Source organism: Colobus angolensis, unplaced genomic scaffold (assembly GCF_000951035.1).
Source record: "Colobus angolensis palliatus isolate OR3802 unplaced genomic scaffold, Cang.pa_1.0 Scaffold362, whole genome shotgun sequence".
Lineage (NCBI taxonomy): Eukaryota > Metazoa > Chordata > Mammalia > Primates > Cercopithecidae > Colobus > Colobus angolensis.
This window is the reverse complement of record NW_012116955.1, coordinates 1,035,149-1,054,445: the sequence shown is the minus strand read 5'-3', so window position 1 is coordinate 1,054,445 and position 19,297 is coordinate 1,035,149. Positions and strand designations below refer to the sequence as shown.

The window sequence follows — 19,297 nt, the reverse complement described above, 5'->3', positions numbered from 1 at the left end:
GCTCACTCCTGCAAAGTATAAAACTAGTTTTTCAAGCAGACAGAGGGAACACACCAAGATTGCTGATCTTGAAAAGTTTACTGTGTGGCAGAAAAGATCAGACATGTACATATAACCAAATGTGAATATATGAAATAAAAATGTTATGAAGTGTGAAGAAAGCACAGAGAAGGTACAAATTTCTTTCACCAGGGATCTGGAGCACATTTTTTGAAAAATATAGCTTTCAAGTTGTGTCTTAAGAAATGAGTGGAATTTAGGGAGAATAGGATGTAAGAAAGGGAATTTAAAAACTGATTCTGGCCTGGTGTGGTGGCTCACACCTGTAATTTCAGCACTTTAGGAGGCTGAAGCAGGTGAACTGCTTGAGTTCAATACCAGCCTGGACAAGATGGCAAAATGCTATCTCTACAAAATACAAGAAAAAAATTAGGTAGGTATGGTGGCATGTGCCTGCAGTCTCAGCAACCCGGGAGGCCGAGGTGGGAGGATGGCTTGAGCCCAGGAGGTTGAGGCTGCAGTGAGCCACGATTGTGCCACTGCACTCCAGCCTGGGTGACAGAGTGAGACCCTGTCTCAGAAAACAAATAAACAAATAAAAATAAAAATAAAAAATTGATTCTAAAATTCACATGGAAATGCAAAGGATGCCAAATAGTCAAAACAACAATACCCAGCACTTTGGGAGGCCGAGACGGGTGGATCATGAGGTCAGGAGATCGAGACCATCCTGAGCTACATGGTGAAACCCCGTCTCTACTAAAAAATACAAAAAAAAAACCTAGCCGGGCGAGATGGTGGGCGCCTGTAGTCCCAGCTACTCAGGAGGCTGAGGCAGGAGAATGGCGTAAAACCCGGGAGGCGGAGCTTGCAGTGAGCCGAGATCGCGCCACTGCACTCCAGCCTGGGCGACAGAGCTAGACTCCATCTCCAAAAAAAAAAAAAAACAACAACAACAATAAACAGGAAGAACAACATTAGAAGACTTGGCCGGGTGTGGTGCTCGTGCCTGTAATCCCAGAACTTTGGGAGGCCAAGGCAAGTGAATCACTTGGGACAAGGAGTTTGAGATCAGCCTGGCCAGCATGGCAAAACCCCATCCCTACTAAAAATATAAAAATTTGGTGGGAATGGGGGTATGCGCCTGTAATCTCAGCTACTCAGAAGGCTGAAGCATGAGAATCACTTGAACACGGGAGGTGGAAGCTGCAAGGAGCCAAGATCCCACCACTGTACTCCAGCCTGGGCAACAGAGCAAGAACCTGTCTCAAAAAAACAAAAAAACAAAAAAAAGGAGAAGAAGAAGAAGACATACACTGTCTGTATTAATCCATTTGCATTAGTACAAAGGAATACCTGAGAGTAGGTAATTTATAAAGAAAAGAGGTTTATTTGGCTCACAGTTATTCAGGCTGCACAGTGTGGCACCAGCATCTGCTCAGCTTCTGGTGAGGCTTCAGGGAGCTTTCACTCGTGGGGAAAGCACAGGGGGAGCAGGTGCATCACATGGTGAGAGAGGGAGCAAGAAGGAGAGGAAGTGCCAGGCTCCTTTAAATAACCAACTCTCGTGTGGACTCTTAGAGAACTTACTCATTACTGTGAAGACAGCCATTCATGAGGAATCTGCCCTGATGACCCCAACACCTTCCACTAGGCCCACCTCCAACATTGGAGGTTACATTTCAACATGAGATTTGGAGGGGGCAAATATCCAAACTATATTACTACCTGATTTCAAGACTTCTAAAGCTATAATAATCAAGAAGCGTGGAATGAGTGTCAAATAGGTAAATAGAATGTCCAGAATTGTAAAAAGAAAAACAAAAAAACCTCACACATATATAGACAACTGATTTTCAGTAAAGTTGCAGAGGAATACACTGGAGAAAGGATCCTTTCACCAAACTGTGCTGGAACGTTTAGATATCCATAAGCAAAAAAAAAAAAAAGAAAAAAACCTCAAAATGAATCACAAACCTTAATGAAAATCTGAAACTATGAAACTTCTAGAAAAAAAAGCATAGGGTTATACCTTTATGACCTTGGGTTTGGCAAAGATTTCTTTCATATGACACCAAAAGCATGATATCTTTAAAAAAAATTATGGATTAGGTTCACCAAAATGAAGAATTTCTGTCCTTTGAAGACACTGTTAAGGATATGAAAAGACAACCCACAAACTGAGAGAAACTATTTGCAGATCCTATATCTGATAAACAACTTACATTTCCAGAATATAAAGAACTCTCAAAACAATAATAAAACAAATTCCCTAATAAAACAAGGGGACAAAGACTTGAAAAGGCACTTCACTAAAGATATACTGATGAAAAATAAGCATATGAAAAAATGCTGAATACCATTAGAGAAATGCAATTGAAAAATGAGATACTACTACAAGTGCATATTAACATGGATAAAATGTAAAAGACTGATATTACAATATGTTGGATAGGAAGCAGAGCAACCAGAATTCATATACACTGTGAGAAAGTTAAAATTGTGCAACCATTTTGGAAAACCGTTTAGCAGTTTCTTAAAAAGACAAACGCCTATCTACTATATGACCTAGACATTCCTCTTCTAGGAACTTAAACAAACAGAAGTACATGTTCATACAAAGACTTGTAAGTGAATATTTACAGCAAATATTCATAGAAAATATTTATTTGCAATAGCCAAAATTATAAGTAACCCAAACGTCCATCAACAAATGTATAGATAAACAAATTATGGTATGTATAATCACACAATGAAACACTACTCAGCAATGAAAATGAATGAACTATTGACACACACAACAACATGGATGAATCTCAAAATAATTATGCTGAATGAAAGAAGCCAGGCAAAACAGAGTATATACTGCATGATTTCAGTTATATAAATACCATGAAAATATGGACTGATACATCGTAATGGATAGCAGATCTGTAGTTTCAGAGAAAGGGATAGGAGGGGGGGATTATAAAAAAAGCATCATATTTTTTATGGATGATGGACATGTTTATTATCTTGATTGTGGTGATGATCTCTTGAGTGTATACTGTGTCAAAATGTATTAAATTGTGCACTTCAAATATGTAAAAATTATTTTGTCAGTTATACCTCAAAGATATTTTAAAAATGCAATCCAGTCCTGACCCACTTCAACGCCTGATTCAAGTGAGATAAGCAGCCTCTTGCCCTATCTGTTTAACAGAGGAAAGAGGAATACATCTCTCATGTAAGATAACTTCCCATGTTGTATCAATGGATTTTTCATATACAATGTCTGCCAAATAATAAAAAATATCTAGACATGCAAAATGTCAAGACCATATGATTAACAGTACAAGAATAAGAAACACTAAACAATAGATGCAAATCCACAGATTACTTAGGCATTAGAGTTAGTAGAGTCTTTTTATAAAAACTATAATTAATTGCAATATTTTAAGAGCATAGAGGAAATGATGGACAAAATAGATGAAAAGACAAAGATTTTCACCTGAGAAATAGACCAAATATATTTTTAAGGAGAATCAAACAGGTATTCTAAAACTGAATAAATAACAAATAAATAATAAATAATAAATAACTGAAAAAATTTCCAGTTCTGGAAACACAGTGAACTGAGCTAATTTGAATCCCTCTTAAATAAAACTTTTAGTAATGTTGTATAAAATACAACAAAAGTAATATAGAGCTAAGCATGAAAGAAGGTGAAGTTCCCAGGTGACAAAAATAAAGAGGAAACTTAAAAGTCACGATCGTAAGCTTGTGAGCTGATAACGCAGTGCCCTGAAGGGAGTAGGCTCAGATCTATGCAGGAAAAGGGCTCATCCCAGATGTAATGACTCTTGGCTTACTAAGACCACCTGCCCTACCCTGCCACACACACACATAAAAGTTATTGGAAGGGCTGCTTCTGTGATGGGCAGGGGAGGGGAACATAGATCACGTAGATCTTTCAGGTCATCATAAGGACTGTGGCTTCTTCACTGCATGAAATAGGAAGCCATTGAAGGATTTTGAACAGAGAAGTAACTTGACATGATATTTAAAGGATCACTTAGACCTCTCTGTTGAGAGTCCTCATAGTAGGCTTACAAAAATTAACTCAGGACAGAGGCAGCTTAGTGCCTAATAAATGTCACCTGTTATTGTTTGTAATGCATACTGCTAGTGCCCACACAGGGTCCTTTACTAGCCAGTGCCTGTTTTCAGCTGCTAGAGATGTTAACCAGCACCCTCTTCTCTCAAAAATTACCCTTGATCAAAGTAGAAGCCATCTTACCCTGACTAGCTTGGGGCAACAAAAGATCATGCCTCTGCCTCAGGGTGGGACTGATTCTGTAGTACAATTTGTGCCCCAGAACTTCCTGTGAGATCAGAATGTGGCCAGTCTGCAGCTGAGATGACATTCTTGGTGGCTTTTCCCCTGCTCTAATTGCTTCAATCATTCCCCTTCTTACAGCTCACCTACAATAAATCTTTTCGGGGTTTTAGGGAACACAGCCTGTGACACTGTTGTTATCATAATTACCTCTGAATTTATTATTTCTTTAATGCAAATTGTTTGCATACATTTCACTTGAAGCTAAAGGTTGGTGCTTTCAAACTCACACTGGCAGCTCATAGGGTCCGTGGGTACTATATGGAGCGACTCGTGTGTACAAACTCTCCTACACTTACACTTGACACTATTCTGCTCTCTAATGAGGCATTTTTGGAATGAAGTCTAACACCATTTGTGTTAAATTTTTAACATTTGTTTTTGTTAATTTTATCATAAATGTATACCCCAGGTTATCCAGGTCAGTTCAGATTCTCATTATTCATTTTAAAAGCCATCCATAAGCACATGGTCCCTCACATCCCAATTCTACCCCTGAAGTAACACTGCAAATTAGGTTAAAATTTCCTATACATACAACATCTGTATCCTAGATGAGGGATGGAGAAAAAAAGAATTCCTGTGTTTATATACAGGAGAAAGAGGCAAAACATGAGGAAGAAAAAACTTTGCTCCACAGAGAACAGATGGAAAGGATCCTAGAAATGTATATGTATCTCTCTCCAGTATCTCTGGATTTTATGAAGTATTTTTCCTTAAAACATACACACATTCTTCCCAAGGCAAGCATATTTCTCTTCTCACTAGCTATATAGTAAACGAACTTCCTAAGGGTTGTTCTTAGCTGAGGATCCCAAGTTTTCTGCAAAATTTATTCAAAAACTCCAACTCCATAGAAAAACAAGAATATTTTCTCTGTGCTACTCATATACATCCGTCTCAAGAATCAGCACAAGCTACCAACTCACCACCTCTGATCATAGGCTGCCTGAAGTTGCCTCTCTCAATATGTCTAAAAGCCTGGCCTAGACATAAAGACTTTCTATTTCTACTATACATCATTTCTGGGTGACAGGATGGATTATTGTTCTACCAATAATAGACAATTTTTCAGTTGGTAATAAATAGCTCACATATACTATATATATTTTGGCAAAGTCTTGGCAGTTTTCAGAAGGGAAAGAAATTCATTGAATTTAACCTGACGTGGTTGTACATCTCTAAAAGAGAAATTCAGGCATTTAAAAAGTCACCTTCATTCTTTTCACAATTTCTTCAAAGTTGTTTCTTTCCTAAAAATCCCCAGTGACTTATACAATATACTCTTCGATCATTTTTGGTTTGGGAGGCAGTTTCCAAAGGCCTGTCAAGTTTCTGCATGTATAGTGAGCAGAGGCACTGACAGCTTTTGTTTCAGCTGTCTATTCAACAATGTTTGCAAAGTGAACAGCCTTGAAAGATGGAGATAGGGTCTCCCTCTGGAGCACAGAGCAGGTTTATTGACTATCCAGCATAATGAGATAGTATCTCCTTCTAAGGTAAAGGGCAGGCAGGTTTGCTTGCAACCCATTGTCAAAACACGGAGTTCCCCTAAGCTCAGGGTTCCACAGCTGTGACGCCAACCCACTGTGTGCACAGCGTCTCCCTGAGTCCTTGCATCTCCACACTGTGAGACCTAAAGACAAGAGGAACTATATTAATTTCTGTTGCCATTGTAAAAAAACAAAACACAACTAAAAATGTGGAGTTGGCAATAGGCAGTGGCTGGTAGAATATTGAAGAACATGATATAAACTGACTAGATTGCCTTGAGTAGACTGTTAGTAGAAATATGGATGTGAACAACTGTAAGTGAGGACTCAGAGGGAAGTGCTGAGCATGACAGAAAAAAATTATCTGGCTGGGCACAGTGGCTCGCACCTGTAATCCCAGCACTTTGGGAGGCCAAGGCAGGTGGATCACAAGGTCAAGAGATTGAGACCATCCTGGCCAACAGATGAAACCCCATTTCTACTAAAAATACAAAAATTATCCGGGCATGGTGGTGCACACCTGTAGTCCCAGCTACTCAGGAGGCTGGGGCAGGAGAATCGTTTGAACCCGGGAGGCGGAGGTTGCAGTGAGCCGAGATCGTGCCACTGAACTCTAGCCTGGCAACAGAGAGAGACTCCATCTCAAAAAAAAAAAAAAAATCTTATGAACTACCTAAATCATCACGAACAGACTATTGGTGGAAATATGGACATTAAAGGTACTGCAGATGAAAGTTAAAATGGAAATGAGGAACATGTTATTGGAAAGTGGAGAAAAGGAGATCCTTGTTACACAGCAGCAGAAAGCTTAGGTGAATTGTGCCCTGCAATTATGTAGAAAGCAAAATCTGTAAATAATAAAGTTGAATATTTAGCTGAGAGGTTTTCCAAGCAAAATGTTAAAGATGAGGCCTGGTTTCTTCTTGCTGCTGATAGTAAAATGCAAGAGGAAAGATAAATTGAGGGAAGAACTTTAAGTGAAGAGGAATCAGGATTGATGATTTGGAAAATTCTCAGCCAATTACATTGCAAAAACACTAAAATTAGGAGATTCACCATCAGGAAAGCATGCTCTGGAGAGAAAGCCAAGGACATGACTAGGCAACCTTTGCTATTGTCTCAAAAGAAACAAAAAGAGTATTAAATCACACAGGGGGGCTCTCTTTGAAAAAATTAGGAGTGTGACTCATGGATCATGTTATCCATTTAAGTACAAGCTAGGAATAGAGATAGGGTTATTCAGGAGTGATCCACACAAGAACCTCTTGCCTAATGTAGTAAGTTTCTGTGATATATACAGGAGACACCCTAGTTCTTGAAAATGTCATACCAGCAGAAACACTGCCAACTCTCACACAGGCAGGCTGGTTGGTTTCCTGTTTTGGAGTGGTTTAGAGAAAAAGAACAAAAGCTCCTTACTCAAGTTGTAGCTTACCTAACTTCCAGCCAATCAGCAATAAAAGATCCAAAAAGCTGTTAACCACAAGTTCCTGCTTTAGGGGATTGGGGCTTCCCTGAGGCCCCATATGCATACTTAGATTTAAACTTCAACTCATAGTTACCCTTCCTCTGGACTGATGATTCATTTTTCCTTCCATTCTCTCCTTTTATAGGGTTGAACTGCACGTGTCCACTTGTATGCAGATGTTTTTCACCAAATGGGGATTGAAAATCCAGTATTCTTGGGATGTAAAACCCACATATATGGAGGGCTAACTTTTCATATACACAGGTTCTGCAGGACCTACTGCGGGACTTAAGTATGCTAGGATTTTGGTGTACACAGGGGGCCTGGAACCAGTCCCTTGCATATACTGAAAGACAACTATATTTGTAACTCGTATCTTATGTTGGTCACATCATTGTATTTTGGGAGAAAATAACTTATTTTCTAGTTGTATAGGTCCACAGATGGAGATTCTTTCCCCAGGATGAATCATACCCAGGATGTCACTAACACCGAACTCAGATGGTTAAGATAAGATTTGGGACTTTTAAGCTGATAAGATTTAGGTAATATATCTGACTTTGAATTGATTCTATAGTGAATTGAGACTGTGGAGTATATTGGGATAGGGTGTATGTATTGTGCATATAGAATGGATATAAGAAACCTTTGGGGCCAAAGGGAAGACTAGTAGGCTAATGGCTCCCGAAACATGTCCACATCCTAATCCCTGAAACCTGTCAATATGTTGCCTTATGTGGCAAAAGGGACTTTACAGATGTGATTAAGTGAAGGATCTCAAGATGAGAATGTATCTTAGGTAACCCAGTGTCATCACAAAGGTCCTTATAAGAGAGAAGCAGGATGGTTAAAGACAAGAGATGTAAAGTAGAAGAAGAGGAGCCAGAGAGTGGGAGCAACCCCTGGAAGACCGAAAAGGCAAGAAAACTAATTAATCCTGAGAGCCTCCAGATGGAATGCTGCTGTGCCGACAACTTGATTTTAGCCCACTGAAACTGATTTTAGACTTCTCTACTCTACAACTGTAAGAGAATAAATTTGTGTTGCTCTAAGTCACTAAACTTGTGGTAATTCGTTACAACAGCAATAGGAAACAAACTCAGGAACCAACATGAGTATGAAGCATATGTCGTCTGCTGTGCTGTAATGAAGTTTTTGTCTCTGACCCAAGACTCTTGTATCTTCTGGCAGCATCCACGAGACTATGGCAAGCTAACTTGCAGGAGGGGCAAAATCTTAGACTAGTCACAGTTCTTAATATTTTGTTCATAAAAATGATAATATAGTCATGGGTTTTTGTCTAACTTTTAAATATCTTTCAATCTTCTGATCAATAAATCTACTTCTAAATAAGATACCACTAAGTAGCTGTGAACTTTAATAATAGCTCATGATTTATATCTCATTAAATAAATTACGAATATTCATACTCATATTAGAAGTTAAACTCTGGCCAGGCATGGTGGCTCACACCTGTAATCCCAGCACTTTGGGAGGCAAGGCAGGTAGACCACTTGAGGTCAGGAGTTCGAGACCAGCCTGGCCAACATATAGTGAAACCTCGTCTTTACTAAAAAATACAAAAATTAGCTAGGTATGGTGGCACATGCCTGTAGTCCCAGCTACTTGGGAAGCTGAGGCAGGAGAATCACTTGAACCCAGGAGGTGGAGGTTACAGTGAGCCATCCAGCCTGAGTGACAGAGCAAGACTCCGTCTCTCAAAAAAAAAAAAAAAAAGTTAACAAACTCAGCATTCTTTAATACTCTTGCTCTCTTGCATAAAAAATTCATGAAAAAGCATCTATTTATAAAAATATGTTAGTCACTTTAATTACAAAAAAAAAATTCCATGCTTTGTTTTACCGTTTAGTGTTATAGTCTTAAAGAATGATATTTTCTTTAAAATACATCATAGAAAAAGGATTTGTTTTAGCGAAATAATCCCCAAATGAAATCTCATGCATGACTCAGATCACCAGAATCCCAGACATTAAGGAAGAGTCAGCACTGCCTACTCCAAGAGACATTATAAACATGGTACAACTTTTTGGGAAATAAAAAATTGGATGTGTGAAAATAAAGAACCAGAGAAAATTTCTGTGCAGTCAAATGCATTTATTTTATAGCTTAAGCAAGACAGGTGGTGAACAAATTCATAATGAAAATGCCACCCAGAGATTAACAGCTTGCCATGCATGCAACTGTGTGCACAAAACCAAGTTGTTTTAACACTAGTCTGCAGCTTTGATTCCTCCATAAATTAACTCTGTGTTGCTCACAAGTTTACATAATTCAGGCCACCCTGAATATCTGCTAGTGGGGAATTTACAACCCACTGACCATCTCAACTCAAATACAGATGACTATCACCCACACATCTGCCAAGGTAATAGCATGGCAAATAGTATTTTTCTTGTTCTGTAGCCAATGGCACAGATACACCAACACAGAGATACCCAGAAGGCACCTCCCCTCACTCAGCTGACAACCTTCCTAACTTTTCTTGGGGACAAGAGTACCATGCATGACCTATGAATTGGTACTTATTCTGAGGCACGGGATGGCTGTCCCCAGGTTAGAGCATGGGTGGTTGGAAGTTCTCAGAAGGGAGCTGTTTCAGCACAACCCACCAGAAACATTGGCCACCGTGACTGTGCAAGATGAGTCTCCTGACATTCTGGCAGACACTCAGACCCCCTGACTAAAGCTTGGTTCAATTAAGGGTTGAGTGGAAGGTACAGAGATTTGGGAGAGCCTACAAGAGGTACGAGGCAGTACCCTAGTTTATACTGTTTTGTGTATAGCTTAGCCTCATCTGAAGGCAAAGTCATAAATTCACAAAATATTAGAGGTGGATGGATCACTTCAGACACGTCAACCTACAGTTAAAAATGGGGCAGCCCAGAGAGGTAAAGCAACTTGCTAAAGGTAGAGCATGGTAGTGGCAGGGCCAGATTAGAATGTGGTAGGCTAATCCTCACCCAAGAATGCTGAGAATAAGTATTTGGCCAAATTTTTCAACAAGGAAGATGAGCTAGTGTAAATCAGAGGTGTCCAACCTTTTGGCTTCCCTGGGCCACAATGGAAGAAGAGTTGTCTTGGACCACACATAAAATACACTAACACTAACGATAGCTGATGAGCTTTAAAAAAATAGCAAAAAAAAAAAAAAATTTTTTTCAATCTCATAATGTTTTAAGAAAGTTTAAAATTTGTGTTGGGCCACATTCAAAGCTGCCCTGGGACACATGCCATGGGTTGGACAAGCTTGTTGTAAATACTTTAATACCACCAAAGCTCCGAATGTATTAAAAAGCAAAAACAAAGCAAAACAAAAAACCACTCAGCTTAATCAGCTCAGCTCTCTTCTAAAGGGGTCTCTTCTCTGTCTCTCTGTGTCTCTCTCTCCCCCAAACACACACAATTTTGGTGGGTGTAGATTTCTTGCCACATAAAGATAGAATCCACATCCTCAGGAAGACCCTTTACAGAGCATGTTTCTCAATCCAGGTCTTTATGTGAGGTCTGGGAAAGTGGCTTAGTTTCCAGAACAATAGGTGGTTCAGAAATCAGAAGATCATCCTCCCCAAAGGAGTTCTGGTCTGTGTTCACAAAGTTGGGGATGTCAAACTTCATGAGCCTGTTCAGCTCCTCCTCTGGCTGCCCACTGCTTCTGATGGCTTCCTGGAGTTGAACATCACTGTCAAGGGCTGTGGTCTGGTGACAAGTTTTGGCTCTGTCCAAGCGTTCCACCTCATTGATGTAGCAGTGAAAGAGAGACCTGGACTCCTCGTTGCCTTGGCGAGAAAATACCTTATCTGGCTCCAGAGGTCTTCCAAAGTCTGACACAAAGCTGTTCATTCTGAATCTCTTATCTGAGGACTCTGCATTGCTATTTTAAAAAAAGAAAACAAAAGATTGCTTACACTCCAGCCCATTCACCTGCAGAATCATGGTTTTCTGCATGTAGGGCGGGCCAGCACATTTCCACTAAGCACCTATTGATTGTAAGCCCCTTGCATAGCATGCAGACAAACATGAGAAATAAGAGAAATCCCTTCTGAACATGTACAAATAAACCCAGGGAAAAGGGTTCGAGATGAGGGCCCCCAGATCATCCTGAAAACAGACACCTTGCTGAGGAATTCCCCAATATTCTGCAGACACACTAGTATTTTTCAGTGGAATTCTTGGACCATTCGCATCATACTTACTTGAAGTGCTTCTTAAAATGCAGATTCCTTGATCACAGACCCTCAGAAACTGTGAATGTAGGTTCAGCAATATGCATTTTCATATATTCTCTAAGGATCATTACTCATACTGAAGTTTAGAACCACTGGCCTAAAAATAATAATACTATCTCATAGGGGTACATTAAATATTTGTCAAAATGCTATAATATCAATTTTTCTCACTTGATTCTCTAAAGTAACCAAAACAGTCACTTAGGGCAAGAATTATGATATGCATTTTACAAACGTATGAACTAAGGTAAGGAGCAGTCAAATTGCCCACTTAGTCACACAATCAGTTTGTGATATGAGTGGGAATAAATCCAAGCTTCTTAATTCCTTGTTTCCTTTAATGTGGAACAAATAAGCAGTTCAAGGGGAATAAATGAGTCAATGAGTAAATAAAACAACTCTCAATTAGTCCCACAAGTGCATGAAAGAGCCCAGGTAAGCTGAGAACCTGATACTTCATCTACTTTCATCACCATCCTTTCCAGGCAATTCTTAAATAAGAATTCTTATTTAAGAATTGCCTGTGCACAGGTAGTGACTCCTTAAGGGCACAAATCATTACTGAACGTGTTTCAAGTCCAGAACAGAACCTGACAAAAATCAGCCTCTGGAGTTTGTGCTCAACAGATGTGTAATCCTCTCAGTGTTTCCAGTTCTTAAATCTCTTCCTTCCTGTCCTATCACTCAGGAAAAAAGCATTTATGACCAAATTCTATAAGAATTTGGGCAGAGGAGGAAAAAAAAAAAAACCACAAGTCTGGAAAACCTGATCATATATCACTAAACTCCAAATTATCAAAATCACCTGGATTTCAGAGGTCAGCAACCCTAGAAGGTTTGTAATCCAGCTAGCTGAAGGAATTTTAATATCAGATCTACCTCCTAGCATGGTTACCTGGGTGACATCAGGCAAGAAATCCTCTCAGAAACCTGCATTTTTCCTTTTAGTAATAAGCCTGGTTAACAATTTTCATTGCCCACTACACAAACATGTTGTGAAGGTCAAGGGTTTATGCAAGAATCCACTATTCTACTATGTCAGGTATTCAGAATTCAGAGAAAATCATTTTAGAGAGACTGAAGATTTATGCTTTAGTGCAAATTTACATGGTCTTCTTTGTCTTTCTGTAAATGAGTTTCCCTCAATTGTCATTTCACTCAGGTTTAAAAGATATTTGAGAAAAGGGATGAGTGTGCCAGCAACCTGTAACCTGATAAACTAAAATGTCACCTAGGAAAAAGAGTGGCTTAAAGCTGTGAAAGGAAAGTATCTTGGATCCCCTGAAATCACTAAGCTAAAGGGAAAAGGCAAGCTGGGAGCTGCTTAGGGCAAACCTGCCTCCTATTCTATTCAGTCACCCCTCTGCTCACTGAGATAAATGCATATCTGATTGCCTCCTTTGGAGAGACCAATGAGAAGCTCAAAACAATGCAACCATTTGTCTCTTATCTCTACTTATGACCTGGAAGCCCCCTCCCTGCTTCAAGTTGTCCCGCCTTTCCAGACTGAACCTGTTGCAGGAAGTCAGGGACCCCAAATGGAGGGACCCGCTGAAGCCATGGCAGAAGAACATAAATTGTGAAGATTTCATGGACATTTATTAGTTTCCCAAATTAATACTTTTATAATTTCTTACACCTGTCTTTACTGTAATCTCTGAACATAAATTGTGAAGATTTCATGGACATTTATCACTGCCCCAATCAAATACTCTTATAATTTCCTGTGCCAGTCTTTAATCTTGTTATGTTACATTAATCCTGTCATCTTCATAAGCGGAGGATGTATGTCGTCTCAGGACCCTGTGATGATTGCATTATCTGCACAAATTGTCTGTAAAGCATGTGTGTTTGAACAATATGAAATCTGGCCACTCTGAAAAAGAACAGGATAACAGTGATGTTCAGGGAACAAGGGAGATAACCATAAGGTCTGACTGCCTGAGGGACTGGGCAGAATAGAGTCATATTTCTCTTCTTGCAGAGAGCGAATAGAAATATCATTGAATTCTTTTCTCAGCAAGGAATAGCCCTGGGAAAAGGATGCATTCCCAGGGGGAGGTCTCTAAAATGGCCACTCTGGGAGTGTCTGTCTTATGTGGTTGAAGATAAGGGATGAAATACGCCCTAGTCTCCTGCAGAGCTCTCAGGCTTGCTAGGATTAGGAAATTCCAGCCTAGCAAATTCTAGTCAGACTTGTCCTTTGCTCTTGAACCCTGTTTCCTGTTAAGATACTTATCAATGACAATGTGTGCCCAGTGGGATGGAACCTCATCAGTAATTCTAATTTCACCCTGGCCTTGTGATCTTGCTCTGTCATTTGCCTTGTGATATTTTATTGCTTCTTGAAGCTTGTGATCTTTGTGATTTACTCCCTGTTTGTACCCCCCTCCCCTTTTGAAAGCCCTAATAAAAACTTGCTGGTTCTGAGGTTCAGTGGGCATCACAGAACCTGCTGACATGTGATGACACTCCTGGAGGCCCAGTTGTAAAATTTCTCTCTTTTGTACTCTTTCTCTTTATTTCTCAGACTGGCCAACACTGAGGGAAAATAGAAAAGAACCTACGTTGAAATAGTGGGGGCTGGTTCCCCCGACATGAACCAATGTTCATCTTACATATGTTGATTGATGTCTCATGTCTCCCTAAAATGGATAAAACCAAACTGCTCTAACCAACTTGGGTGCATGTCTTCAGGACCTCCTGAGGCTGAATCATGGGTGCGTGTCCTCAACCTTGGCAAAATAAACTTTCTAAATTAACTGAGACCTGTCTCTCAGATTTTGGGGGTTCACAAAGCATTTGGAGAAAGCATAATTAAGATTGCTGGGGCCCACACCATTCCTCAATTCCAAGGCTAAGAAGCTCTGAGAAATAGCTTTTCTGCCTACCTGTGGCACCAGCTGAGTGTGACAGCAGACCCAGAAGCCCAACTGTGTGTGGCTGCTCTTCCATAATACAGCTATGTTTCCTGGAATTAAAGTCCATTAATTACCTTTGTTGGAGAACTAAGGCACAAGAGACCAAGAGAATTTTGTCCCTCCCCAGGACAGTGCCAAGGTAGTGTACATTAAAGCCCCTCTGAGGTGCCTTTCCTGCCCCCTGAGGCTATCCTGTGCTCCCATGGCTACCCCCTCCCCTCTAGCTTCCTCCTGATGATCCCTTGGTATGGCAACAGTACAATGTGTCTGATTTTCCCTTCCTGAGAAGAGCAAAAAGTTCATCTTTGTACTCTTAGAGTCCAGTAAATATTAAACACTCAATACACTGGACTTTTATTTGTCTCTTCTTTCCTTGACTGATAAACAAAAGGACCTGTAAGTTGTGAAAGTTGTCAGAATAAATCTGGAGTCACTTAATGTTATAAAAAAAAAAATCCTGATGAATAGAGCTGGGGAAGGCCATGAAGTAGGAATTCTCACTCACAAATGTCTGATAACAAAAACCATCACAAAAGACTGCAAAAACCATAACCTTGCACAAAAAAATACTATAAGGACATCTGCCCAGCAACTGCCTGTCCAATCTGGAACTGGCACCACCCGTATTGTTCCTTGTAGCTAAGGATCACTCTCTCCAAACCACCATGTAATCCTCCTCGCTTTTCCTCTAAAAACCTTTGTCTTCTTCTACTTCCCAGAATATGCACATAGGTCATATGGCATGAGTATTCCCACTGCAATGACCCATTACCATGTAAACATCATTTTCTTTTAGAGAACCTCTCAGTGTTTGTTATTTAGGTTGACATAAATGGTTTCCAGAAGTGGAACCTGAAGCAAGATCACTTTTGGAAGGAATCAGTGATTCTTGGAACCTGTGGGCTGTGCTCACCTTGAGCCCTTTGAGCTCTCTGCTTCCATGGCTCACCTGTTCTGCCCTGGCAAGTCTTCACTCAGGCTAAGCTCCTTCTTCCTGATAGAGGCTTTTTTACTTTATCTGAGATTTGGTTTGGTTATAAGCCTACCTTCAGTGAAGAATGCTGCATCTCTCTTGGAACTATAAAATTCTTTTTTGGCAAGCCTTTCCTGAGAAGCATCCTTGTGGAGAGTACTCCAGTTTCTACAGAATTTACAATCTGTGTTGGAGGCATGTCTTTTCTGGTGAGTTCATTTTTGGTTCTTTCTGCATGCCTAGTTTAATATTTTGTTTGATCTGCATGCCTGGGTTAAAATTTCTGTGAACACTCTGATTTGGGTTTGGTTATGCATGTGTGTAAATGATTTGGCCCTTCCCCCTTGCTTGTTTCTGAAAATCTTCCAAGAGCAAAAATAAACATCCTAAATGGTGGATGCAGGATGGCTAATTAAAAAACACTATGTCGGTTGCCACTGCATAAGACACCAGTCTAAACTCCTGACATTTTCCTGACAAGATTTAATGAATTTTCTTTGCACACCAGTACAAACTGCTGATGTTCCCCTGACACGATTTATGGGATCTTCTTTGCTTTTAAGAAATTAATAAGAAATGAAATGAAATTCTCAAACACCAAGGCATGCCAGGTCTTCTGGGACTCCAGCTGGCTACATGGCTTTTCCTGGTGCACACAAACTCAGTGGGCATCATGGAGATCATTCAAACTCCCCAAGCCTGTTTTTCTTAGAGCTGAAATAGAAACTGCAACTACAGAGTTAATACACAAAGGCTTTTAGGCTCCCTCCCTCTCTATTTTTTTTTCTGCCTATTTTGAATCTGCTGACTTTTCTGCTGGTGTTAAGACAAACTCACTGCTTATAGCATTCCAGTCAAAATGCAAAAAACTTAACAGCTTTAGAGATTACAACAGGCTCATGAAAACCAACAATTTAGACACCTTTGGAAATGTAAATCTAGGTTTGTCTGACTAAAAAGTGCTTTGTGTAATGGAACACTTAATTAAAGGATTGGTATTCTAAAAGCAAATAACTACATAAATGTTTATAATAGTCTCTCAGATCAAACAAGTCAAAATCTTGAGCTCAGAGGAATATTATATCTTTGTCTGGCATAAAAATTGCTTTATGTACTACGGAGGGACTAGAAAAAGCCGGAAAAAAAAACCGTTAAAATGCTTCCTCACCCACATTGACCAGTAAAGCAAACCAGACTAGCAAACAAAAGATAGATTTGTTACTAAAAATTCAAGACCACTTGAAGATTTTATTTTTCTTATACAATTTAGCCAGTCCTGGCTAAAATATAAATATTAAAAATATACCCTAAACTCATTTGAAACTGAAATAAAGGATAATAATAAAGGTTTATTATGATTATCAAACTGCTATGAAAATTTCCTTATCCAAAATTTTAGTTCACAGCCTTAATAAGATTATCTATTGGGGCAAATAAACAGTAGCCATGTAAACAGGTCCCATTTTGCCAGAAATATAATTTGAGTTCAACTGTCCTTTTATAAACTGAGTTTGTATTACTATGTTACATTGTCTCATGACTAAAATATCCAAAGGAAAGCTAGAGAATCTGTTTCTATGTATTTGTGTTGTCTGTATGTTTTAATGTTGTGTGTATATAATATTTTTCTACTAAAATATATTAAAGAGATCTGATTAATAAATTTAAAAGGAACAAAAGCACTTAAATTGAGTACTGTAACAAAAATATAGTAACTAATCCAAGTGTTTTTAGTTCACATTACTTAAGTAAATTTTTGATAAATAAGTTGGTTTTAAGTTTGTTGATAAAATAAAAATAGAGAGGTCTTCAAAATTGTCAGCATACATTTTTGCCTGGGGTAACAGTTAATCAAGATTGTACTAGATATTTTAAGGTGATGAAATTACATACTCACTCTAAAAACAGAATAAATTTGTTTCTGAAACTCTTTGGTATGTAAGACTAATTTCATATTGTTGGCTTAATAAAAGCAGCTGTATCTTCTGAGTTATTGACAAAATACCCATATATTTAACTTTAAGGTTCTTACTTAGGTGAACACCTGATATTCACAGGCTATAAAAATGATTAACGGGAAATAATTTAAAATGATGACTAGCTTTGTCTAATATCTCAGTTTCTATGAGAATCCAGGTGTAACTGTTAAAAGTAAAGAGGCCAGGTATGGTGGCTGTTGGGAATAACCCTCAAAATCTTAAAGAGCTTGAACATTCAAACAAAGGATTTTTAGCAAAGCAATTTTACTTTTGTGTTGAGGGGTGTTTTTTTGTTTGTTTGTTGTTTGTTTTTTGGCCAGTTGACACGAGAGCACACTTGAACAAAGGGGCATGAAAGCCTGTATTTCTGATGCAAGTCCTGTCCCTGTACTCTGTTTCTATTGGCTGAGGTCGGGTTGCACAATCTGAACTAATCTCGGTGGGTTAGACATTTGAACTTTTTTTAGATAAGGTGGGCATGTAAAGGAGAGAGGGGAAAAGGGGAAGAGGTGTCTGTAATGAGCTAGAGGGCTAGTCTTTTTTTAAAATAAGGAAAGGAATGTGAGCGCGTACTGATAAGCCTGGTACTGTGGCGTGTTCGGGCATGTAACAAAGGCAGAAAGGAAAAAAAGAGAAAAAGAGAAAAGGGGTGAGGGGGTGGGTACTATGAATTAAAGAATAAAGGATTGATCAGGCTATTTGAAGAGAAATCTCGTCATATCTCACAGTGGCTCACATCTGTGATCTCAGCACTGTGGAAGACCAAGGCAGGAGGATTGTTTGAGCTTCGAAGCTCGAGATCAGCCTGGGCAACATGGCAAAAGCCCATCTCTACTGGTAAGCAGGAGAGAGACACATGGAGAAAGTTATAAGAAAGAAGATGAACTTTCGGTAAGGAAGGTTAAAAAGAAAACAGAACAATTTTGTATAAGAAAGAATCTGTCCAGTAAATTTTTGTGCTAAAGTAAAATTGTTATTTAAGAAAGAGGAAGAATGGGACAAAACTAAAGGCTTAAGCATATTACTGAAGATTTGAGCAAGTCATGAAAGGTTCAAGAAGGCTATAATTAGAAGGAAATTATCTATAAGCCTTACTAAAGAGTGAGCTTTAATATTAAAAGTACACTAATACAAGAGAGAAAAAGTTATATTTCTAGAGAAAAACTACAACACTCTTGTTATTAGGTTTTTAGCCTTGTGCATTATTTTCAAGTTCTTGGTATCTGCCTACAGAATAGACTGGATCCTGAATTATTCCAGATTCTTTCAATCCAACTCTCTACCATGGAATTACTAAAAATACAAACTGTTCTCTTTCTGAAGCCCTATAACCTTAAACTTGGTGAATTTTAAGGGACAAGTCTAATGTTCACCAAAGCACCTGTATTAATCTGTTTTCACACTGCTATAAAGAACTGGCTGAGTCTGGGTAATTTATAAAGAAAAGAGGTTTAATTGACACATAGTTCTGCATGGCTAGGGAGGTCTCAGGAAAATTACAATTATAGTGGAAGGCAGAGTGAAAGCAAGGCACATCTTACACGGCGGCAAGAGAGGGGGATCCACCACATGCTTTTATTTATTTATTTATTCATTCATTTATTTATTTTTGAGATGGTGTCTTGTTATGTCAACCAAGCTGCAGTGCAGTGGCTTGATCTTGGCTCACTGCAAACTCTGCCTCCCAGGTTTAAGTGATCCTCCTGCCTCAGCCTCCCAAGTAACTAGGACTAAAAGCATGCACCACCACCCTCGGCTAATTTTTGTATTTTTAGGAGAGACAGGATTTCACCATGTTGGCCATGCTGGCCTTGAACTCCTGACCTCAAGTGATCCAC

General features: G+C 39.2%; 1 protein-coding gene across 5 annotated transcripts in view; it reads right to left on the bottom strand.

Moving 5' to 3' along the window:
• Positions 1-9,433: 9,433 nt before the first annotated feature.
• MRAP2 (melanocortin 2 receptor accessory protein 2) overlaps positions 9,434-19,297 on the bottom strand; it is a 57,634-nt gene continuing 47,770 nt past the window's right edge. For all 5 annotated transcript variants that reach the window (XM_011953488.1, XM_011953489.1, XM_011953487.1 and 2 more), the window contains exon 4: positions 9,434-11,231. In XM_011953488.1, coding sequence (XP_011808878.1) covers positions 10,841-11,231 — 391 coding nt within the window. In that variant the 3' untranslated portion in view covers positions 9,434-10,840. The remainder of the gene's footprint in view (positions 11,232-19,297) is intronic.